Source organism: Astyanax mexicanus, chromosome 16, assembly GCF_023375975.1.
Source record: "Astyanax mexicanus isolate ESR-SI-001 chromosome 16, AstMex3_surface, whole genome shotgun sequence".
NCBI lineage: Eukaryota > Metazoa > Chordata > Actinopteri > Characiformes > Acestrorhamphidae > Astyanax > Astyanax mexicanus.
In genome coordinates this window covers 25,860,893-25,871,065 of record NC_064423.1, presented here as the reverse complement: position 1 = coordinate 25,871,065, position 10,173 = coordinate 25,860,893, and the positions used below count along the sequence as shown (strand labels likewise).

At 36.8% G+C, this 10,173-nt stretch overlaps 1 protein-coding gene across 1 annotated transcript in view; it reads left to right on the top strand.

Moving 5' to 3' along the window:
- Positions 1-396: 396 nt before the first annotated feature.
- The window catches only part of alpi.1 (alkaline phosphatase, intestinal, tandem duplicate 1), a 28,417-nt gene continuing 18,640 nt past the window's right edge, over positions 397-10,173 (top strand). Inside the window, exon 1 of the mRNA XM_049465660.1 lies at positions 397-485. Coding sequence (XP_049321617.1) covers positions 407-485 — 79 coding nt within the window. The 5' untranslated portion in view covers positions 397-406. The remainder of the gene's footprint in view (positions 486-10,173) is intronic.

Here is a 10,173-nt window from a genome sequence, read left to right as displayed (position 1 = left end):
GCTATATTCAGTTACAGCTTTGCAGAAGTAGCGCATACATCTCAACTACATTCAGACATTTATAGGTTTGAGTAATCTCAGTTCTAAGAAAACAGTATTTATACAGTCACAGCAAGAACATCCCCCTGCTCACATGTCCTCGTCCAAAACATCAACCTGAAACTTGCCAAAAAAAAAACACACGCATTTCAGCGTCACTCATTCATTGCTTCATCCATCCCCAGAGGGGCTGCCCTCAGCCAGCCATTGTTTTTAGAGCTTCTCTCTTTTTTTTTCTTAAGTCAGAGGGAGGGAACGAGAGGAGGAGAGGAGATGAGAGGAGAGGGGGAAGTAGAGGGGGAGGGTGGAGGTCAAACAGAAAAAGAGAAAAATCCCTCAGAGAGAACCCTGCTCAGATCAGGCCACCATGAGGCTGGAACTGTACCTGCTGCTGCTGCAGCTGCTGTTCTGCTGCGGATCTGCTGCTGCCGCTGCTGAGGCTGGAGGTGAGAACATCACTGTTTCTGCATCAGCTTTACTTTAATCAGTCAAAAAAAAAAAAAAAAAAAAAAAGAAAATACTTATTTATATATATATATATATATATATATATATATAGTATCTCTTAATGTTAACTTGTTAATGCATTCAATTAGTCTGGAAACTTTAAAAGAAAGAAAGAAATCATGTGATCATGTGATCATGTGCTAATGCTAAGTTTACTAGTCTACTAGTATCCATCTTTCTCTCTCTCTCTCTTTCTCGCTCTCTTACACATGTGTGTGAACACACTCGCACAAACTCGCGCACACACACACACAGCTGAGTTCTCCATTAAACTGTTACTCAGCACATTCAAATATTCTAATGTAAACTCTGGTTGCCAGGCATAGAATATTACACTTCTAAAAATCCTCAGTATAATATTTTTTATCATGATTTTAAGCATGAATTACCACAGAATATTGTCATTAATACAATTATATGTTTATGTGATTGACATTTTTGCTAATCTTATTCCTATTCCTGATTCAGAATTGATTTTGAAATGATTTAGTTTTCAAATATATAACCAGTACCAGTCAAAAGTTTGACATCAAAACAATTCAATAAATAAAAATGTGATTGGCCCCCCCAGTCACTATGAAAAATAAGAGACCACTTAAAAATGATGATTTTACCAAATTGAAAACCTCTGGAATATAATCAAGAGGAAGATGGATGATCACAAGCCATCAAACCAAACTGCACTGCTTGAATTTTTGCACCAGGAGTGGCATCCAAGTTATCCAAAAGCAGTGTGTAAGACTGGTGGAGGAGAACATGCCAAGATGCATAAAAACTGTGATTAAAAACCAGGGCTATCAAATACTGATTTCTGAACTCTTAAAATGTTATGAATATGAACTTGTTTTCTTTGCATTATTACAGGTCTGAAAGCTCTGCATTTTTTGAAATTTGGGAGAAATGTTGTCCGTAGTTGCTAGAATAAAACAATAAATGTTTACGATATGTTTTTTTATTAGCACCTTTGAAAATAGGTTTTTGCAAAATCTGTGTTTGGAATTTAAATTAAAAAAAAAGATTGATGACATATATGACATATACTTTTATGGCAGTAGTTTGTGGTGTATAGAAGCATGTGTAGGCATGTCATGTCTAGCACAGAAATGTCTGAAAGGCCTCAGACTGTGGAGGATTAAGTTTTAAGAAGACGAATACGCGTTATAAATCACGATTAATACGCCATTATTGTTTTAATTAATTCTATTCAATTTTTTAATCAATTATTTGAGCAACTATTTGAGCAAGTTTTTATGATTAATAGTTTAAAACTGCAGTGAAAACGGATAGATTAAATTCTTTTAAACAGTAAAACTAATTTTGATATGTCTCAGAACAGTTGGTAAAAGGCTCTTTTCTTTATTCTCATGAAGAAATTTGATTTATCCCTTTGATGTTTGTTGATGTTCTTCATGGGTTCTTTGGAAAAGTTGGAATGGAACTCTTGGGAAAACTTTAAGGAGGAGGATTTAAAGCCTGTTCTGTTTTAAATGAAACAATCTGTGTTTAGAAGAGAACAGTTTGTGTTTAAATACTATATGTCCAGATGTTTGTGGACACCCCTTTCTAATAAATACATTCAACTTATTCAAGTTGCACTCATGGCTGACATTGAACTGACACTGATGTGCAAATGCGCGCACATAGCTCGTCAGAAGTTCTTGAAGAGAAGAATTGCCAATAGAATAGAACTATAGTGAGTGGATAAACATAAACCTATTTGCTGGTGGTATATCCAATACTTTTAGGATGAGTTGAGGAGTTGGGGATGAGTTGCAGTGGGGTGCAGTGGTGATGATCCAGTATCCTGCACTGTAAAACCTAACTGCATTTCTTACTGAACTGATTAAGTTAACATAATTCAAATATCACAAAAAATTAGCATCACTTATGCTGATAAACTAACTCAAAAAGTATGCGATGCCTTCTTGCGTTTATAGCTGCTCTGTTTTTTTAAATGTGTTTGATTGGAGTGTAAGTTTCTATAACTACAGCCTATTTATTTTACTTTAATAGTTGTCAATGAGCTTAACTTGATTTGCTGGAGTTGTGTAAAAACAGTGAATTTAAGTTGCATTAAGGTGTAATGCATTTCTGTTAAGGCTGATATACTTAATTTTAATGAGGTGGCACAACTATTATATACATTCAAATGGAGATCTTTAAGTTAAACAAACTTAAAAAAATTGAGTTTAGTCTGTTGCCATTAACAGCTTCTTTTCCATTGGTTTCTGGCAAAATCTTTTTGCATAATGGGCGTGTCCTCCAGTTTCTGAAACTCAACATCAGTGTTTAGTGATTCCTCCCGGGCTACCTTATGTAAACTTGTAGCTCATATATCATGAATAACTGCTTGGCCTCTGTGTTGTTTTAGGCTGTAAGAACAAGCATCATGTTTCTGCTCTATTGGCTGTGCTCTCAATACTGTTCCCTCTATAGCTATTTTATGTGAATTAATAATTTTGAGAATAAACGTGTTCAACTCCACACAGTATAAAAATTACCTTAAAAAAAGGAGTTTTGAAAACTCCATTCATTTGAGCCAACAAATTACCTAAAAACTTATTTGAGTAGACTTAACTTATTAGGGTTTACAGTGCATGAGTCCAAAATACTTAAATAAACTAACAATTACACTGTGAACATGGTTAGCACACGTCACTTGATTTACTCAATTGCATATAACAATGTTTATGTGCATTATTCACAGTCATTTAAAACAAAATTATACTCAAATTGTTTGATTATTAAACTTAATTGGTTTAAGGCAATCGCTTTCCTCTAATCGTTTGAGTTTAAAATCGTTTGAGTTTACAGTGTGACCTCACTAACACTTGCTCTTATCTCTGAATGCAATCAATTCCTTTCAGTTTGGCAGCTGTTCTTTGCTATTAATGAGCAAGGTGCCATAAAACTGTATTATTACTATTTGAGATAATGCCATGGAAAATCTATTAACATACCTTTCACTGGACAGCTCTTTTAATAATAATGTTCTGTAAAAAAAAAAAAACGTTGTTATAAACGAGGTGCAAGATAAAGACTTTTCCAAGAACTCAGTCTGAAACTTTGTTTTGACGTCAGAGCCCTGGTTTATCACTTTCTTGTTTTAACTGAATTACTGTCTGTTTTTGAACCAAAACTTGCTAATTGAGCTTTTTATGTTACAAGCCTTTTCAGATCTCAGTATTTATTGAACACACAATGGTGGGAACTCATGTAAACTACACACTGCAAAGAAAAACAACCCGATTTGGGAGATTTCCAGAACTGAACAGCTCTAAACAGCTTCCTCAGGTGCTGTTAATTATCACTAAAACATTTGGCTGGGTAGCTGCTGTGACACACCCAGTAGCCCAATGGGTGGCATTCAGAAACCTACCTAAAACCAGCCAGAACTCACCCAATATGACCCAACAGTCTTAACCCCCTGAATCCCAGAAATCCATTGTTTGTGTTGAGACGGCTGTCTCACAAGTGTTTCTGATGTTTCTAGTGACATCTATTGAAAACAGATCCATTATGTAATGCCTCCTCAGTGATTCATACTGTATGTACTTCTGTTTTTTTTTTTTTTTTTTTGAGCAATTACGTTACTCAGAAACAAAAGAAATGTTGAACTGACCTGCAGGATATGGAATAGAAGCAATTTTGGAGCCTTTATTGGGACGTCTTTGATGAAATTCAATTTGTTAGGTTGTGGCAATGCAAAACACACATGACTGCAGAAAGCCTAGTGTTCATGTCTATTATGGGTGAAAAGAGTGTATTCTTTACTATTAAAATTATTTATGCAAAAAAAAACCTGAAAGAAACAAATTAAACACATTTAGTCAAAACAAATACATTTGCTAAAACAAGTAGGTCTAAATAAAAGACTAAAACACTGATTGCAATAATTCGCACCTACAAAATTGTACATGGAAGATAACAATTTACAATAATGTGATCGAGGGTGTTTATTGAAGCTTAATTGGCTTGGTTGGTGTTCTTGGTAGGTTTTTAGAGTTTGTTAAATTTGTTATTGGTTGGTGACAGTTGAGCTTTGGTGGTGTTTGTTGGTGTTTATTGGTGGTTACAGGTATATCTTTATGGCATTAGTTGGTGTTTGTTTATGTGAGTTAATATTGCATTTTTTGGTGTTAATTGAGGTTTGCTGATGTATGTTAAGGTTTGTTGGTATTAATTTGAATGTTTTGGTGTTTGTTAAAGTTGTTAATTGTTGGCGACTGTTGAGATTTATTGGTATTGATTGGTATTTTTGGTGGTTATTGGCTTTTGTTGATATTTATTGGCTTTTGTTGGTGTTTGTTTATATGTATTAACTTATATGTATTAACTGAGGGTTGCTGATGTATGTATGTAGGTTCATTGGTATGCTTTGGTGTTTCAGGGTTTATTTATGTTAATTGAGTTGCTGTTAGTAGTGTTTTGATGTGTGTTTTGTAGGCTTGCTCTGACGTCCAATGTCTTCTAATATCCCTGTTTTTTTTTTTTTCAGAGTGAGCTTCTTTACTTCTCTGTTGTAACTGTCCTCAAATACTCCCTCTGGCAGCTGCAGCTCCGGCCTGTTTCTGATCTGAATCATGTTACTGGCCTGAAATCTGCGATGATGTTTATGGGTTCAATTTTCCTGATCATGGAGATAAGTTTATGGGGTTTTAATGAGCGTATTTTTGAGGCTTGGATGTCACGCTGTGTCTTTAATTCTACATCTCTCTCTACATTTCTCTCTTTCTTTCTCTCTCTCTCTACATCTGCTCTGCTCTGTCATTGGCTTGAATTCTCACTATATTAACATACTCACAGTTTCTTCTTTGTTCCTTAAATTGCCCCCCAAATTAGAAACTATATTTGACATTTTAAATGCCTCTCAGTCTTCTTGGTCTTGGTTTCTTGACCAAACTGGAACATTGTAGAGCGGTAAAAACCAATATGTTGATATTTGCTTGTTAATGAGTCTTAATGTCTGTAGGTGAGACTCATTCTGTATATATATTAGGAGATTCATTGTTTGTTTGTTGGCATTTACTGATGTTTTGTTTATGTTGTTAATTAATGGTTTTGGCATATTATAGTGTTTGTTTATGTTTATTTATAAATTTGCTAGTGTTGGTTTTAGTTTGTTAGGATTGTTTCTTATTGCTAGTTATTATGGTTATGATGGTTTATTGGTGTTTGTCCAGAGTTGTAGTTGATTATTGATGTTAGTTTGTGTTTACTGAGTTACTGTGTTTACTGGTTATGGTGGGTATTTATTTAGGCTTACTGCTGTATGGTGTTTGTTGTCATGTTTTGGCGTTTGTTGGTTCTTAATGATGATACTTGATTGCTGTTGACATTGATTGTTGGTTGTTGCTGGTATTTTTGGATTATTGTTGGTGTTAATTAGGGATGCAATGGTTCTCGGTATTTTATCGGAACCGATCGGTTCGGCATACACCCAGATGGACCGCGGTAAAAAAAAAACACTTTAATTTAAGTTTGCTCATTTCCTGTGAAAAAAAAATCCTTATCTGGCTCACTGGAGACAAAAATGTAATGTTTTATTTGTGGTTATTGATTAGACACTGTGTTCTGTGTATTGGGCAATAATCAGGACTGCTTAGGACCCGGGGGGAGACTTTTTTTACATACATAATTTTCTCAGCGTGTCTCTCCACAACCATGCAACAACCAATCAGATTTTTTTCTGAATTTCTAAATCAGCGCTCTGAAGGCAGACAGCTGAAGGCTGAAGATTTAAGGGATAATTAAACAAAACTGTCTCAGCTGCCTGATTATGACTTGTGAACGCGAAACAGATAAAGGACATTTGAAGAGGCGCTGTCAGCCTATAAATCTGCTGTTTGGGAGTTTAATTAACAAGGTAAAAACACAGTCAGCAGATAGACCACAGTGTGATATACTAATGGTAGGAATAAGTGTTCCTTTTTTATAATAGATGTAGTGATTTAAATTCATCTGTGGCTTTTTTTCTATTTAATATTGGCTGTGCAAGTGTGAGTAGGAGCACCTTGTTGATTTGAAATATAAAGGGCCAAAAAACGTACTGCATGTTGGAGCTAGATAATATTGATATATCGAAGCCGAACTGAAACCGTGGCCCGAGAACCGTGATACTAACCGAACCGTGGCCACACTGTGCCGTTGCAAACCTAGTGTTCATTGGTATTTGTTGATGATTACTAGTGGTTATTGATGTGCTGGTGTTTTTTTTTTTAATTTCTCAGAGTTGATTGGTGTTTGTTGGTGTTGTTTTTTTGTGAAGATGACTGTAGATATTTGTTGCTATTTGTTTAGACGTATTGGTTTTGGAGTTTGTTGGTGTTTATTGATGACAATAGTTATTGGGGTGCGTTTGTTTTTTTTATATGTTTTTTTTTTGCTGATATTGGTTGATAATTTTTGGTGTTTGTTGGCTAAAAATACAAAAGTGATATAGAAATACAAGTGTCATCTAAACAAGCCTTGAGTGGACATCTCTTTGTCAAAATTTAGCTCTTTGTCCTATTAGCACAGGACTAATTAGTCTCATTCTAACATAGCTTTGGAGATAAACCAGCCCTTTAGAACAAAGGCGTATCACGCTGTGCTAACAGATCCAGAGTTTCTCTGGATGTGTTTTTCTATGTGTGGTGAGGAGGCATCATGTGGGGCCTTGGAGAGGGAGAAGCTCGGATTTCTCCTTTTATTAGCTGCTGGATTTACCACATGTGAACACTGGCAGAGCGCTCTCTCTCTCTCTCTCTCTCAGCTCTACCACAGTCCTCATTTATATCATCAGCCAGAGCAGATTTCATTGCACTATTAATGCTGTAATAATGTGTAATGATCCATGTATCATCATTCTCTGTCCGGTTCTGGCTGGAGTTTCCTGGTCCTTTTTCTGTGCCGCTGTGTTTGTTACAGTCATTTAGCTCCTTCCCTCGTCTCTTTTACCCCCTCTCTATTTTTACGACGCGCTCAATCTCCACTACCTCACAGAGGAAAAATGCAATTCACGTTTATTTCCCACCAAATCCATCCCAGTTAGCTGAGTTACTCAGTCTTCACATCATTCATGCTTCCACATGAGATAGAAAAGCCGACTGTCTGTCGCACGTTAGCCTTCTTTTCAAAGATGGTAATAAAAAAAAGAGGAGTGTTATGACCTGACTGACGCTGGAGGACGAAAGTCCTGCCCCATTTTTCTCCACTCAGTTCAAACCAGCGCGTAAAGAACACGTATGAACAGCTCCCCACATCAAAGAGTCATCTTCACTCCAATAAGACACTTTTAGCACAGAGAGAACGAGAGAGAGAGAGAAAGAGAGAAGAGCAAGAGAAGAAGAGAGGAAAAAAGGAGAAGGCAAGTAATCGAGACAACAGGTCTAGAGAGATGGGGGGATTTATACATAGAAAAAGAAACTAAAATAAATGAAAAAAAGGAGAGGACAAGAAGATGAGAAAAGACAATGAGACAATAGAGTTGAGGAAATGAGGAGAAATGAAAAAAAAGTGGAAGAATAGAAGACAAAAGAGTAAAAAGTGTGAAAATAAATACTAGAAGAAAAGAGTGATGATAAAAAAGGGAGGACAAAAAGACGAAAGGAGACCATTTGAGAATAAAGTTGAAGAAAAGAAAGTAGATATGGAAAAGAAAATAATACCCGAGAAGATATGAGAAGAAAAAAGAAGAGAGAGAAAAGAAAATGTGAGAAAAGGAGATAAAAGAAGAGAAATAGTGCAAAAGAAGAGAGAAGACAATGAGACAAGAGAGGAGATGCAAATTAAGCAAAGTGAACATGAGAAAAGAGGATTACATCTAAGAAAAACAGAGTTAAAGAAAGAAAATATAAGATGGGGAAAAATAAAGCAGAAGAAGAAAATTGGGAATTAGAAAACAGAAGAAAAAGGGAGAACAGAAACTGAGGGGCTTGAGAATGTCTGAGAGGAGAGGAGAAGATGGGAAAGAGAACTGAAAAAACAAAGATAGAATAAAAGGGGGAAGAGGTGTGAGGTGAAGAAAAGAGAAGATAGGAGAAGTTGGTGGAGATGACGGAAGAGGAGAAGACAATGGGAGAGATAAATAAAGATGATGAGAAAATGGTGAGTATAATGCAAAAGAAGAGACGAGACAATGGGAAAGGAGAATCAAAAAAGAAGGCAATGTAGGAGCAGATGAGAAAAGAGGAGAATATGGAAAATGAACAGAGGTGAGCAAAGAATGAGAAAAGTGAACAAAGGACAAGACAGATACTAGTACTAGTCAAAAAAATTGAACAGAATTAAAAAGTTACATTTTTCAGTAATTTTAGTTGAATAATTTTAGTAAAATGTGAGTGAAACGTACTTATAATATAGATGTATTACACACAGAGTGATCTATTTTAATATTTTATTTTCCAGAAAAACACTGCACTGACTTTAGACCTGATATAAGATATAACACAGTGGATCAACACCAGCACAAGACATGTCTCTCCAAACCATCACTGATTGTTTAAACTTCACACTAGACCTCAAGCAGCTTAGACTGTGTGTCTCTCCACTCTTCCTCCAGACTCTGCTCCCTTGATTTCCAAATAAAATGTAAAATGTACTGATGATCAGTGATGGTTTGGAGAGAAAATAGAAGAGAAGAGAAATAGAGATATATATATAGAATAGTAGAGTATGAGATAGATTGGGTCAATAGAGTTTAGGGAAGTTGTAGAGCGAATGGAGGAGAGAAAGAGGGAATTAGTAGATTGGGAGACAGAGAGAGAGAGAGGAATACAGAGGGCGGGAGGAGGTGCGTGAGTGTGAGAAAGGGAGAGAGGGAGAGAGAGAGAGAGAGAGAGAGAGAGGTCCTGTGTGGTCTGGCTGTGTTGGAGCGTATGAGCTGGAGCTCAGCCTGGGGTTTATAAAGCCTGCTCCACAGGCTGGAGCAGACACAGCTCTACTACTGCTTCAGTCTGAGCTCCCTCTGCTCAGACGTCTCTCTCTCTCTGTCTCTCTCTCTCTCTGTGAGAAGCTCGGGATGTGTTTGGCCTCCATCACTCTGCTCCTGCTGACCGCTGTGCTCCTGACCCGCTGCAGGCCGGATGGTGAGAGCACAGAGACGATATTGTCCCAGAATTAGACCTGGCAGGAGGCTGTGAGGGCTCCTGACCGTAGGTGTGTAGGAGAACCTGTGGCTTGGAAACGGCACAGTTTTAACTGGTCCAGGTGACATTTAGCAGCTTTTATGGGTCATTCTTTAGTGTTTAGTCCAGATGTGTTAAACTTGTGTTTATTGGAGTTTGTGTGTGTGCTGAAGCTAATGTTTGAAAAGCTATAGATGCTTATTTTGATCGTTCCTTCAGCGTTTTGATTGGTGTGGTTATACAGTGTTGATTAATTTACTGATAAATTGATATATTGGTTGACTAAATTGACCTGAACTGCTTTCATGCTATGCGTTGCAGTTGTTTTCAGAACTAAGGAGCTTGCAAGTGTTTAAACATGTTTTTTTTAGCTGGTGTCTGGAGACTGGAGAGAGTGTGAGTGTATGTATGTGTGTGTGTGTGTCTGTGTGTGTGTGTTGCTATTTGTCTGTTACTGTCTGGTCATGTTGGTGCAAGTTTGGAGCTGGAGCTTCTTCAGATGACTCACAGCCACAGGCCC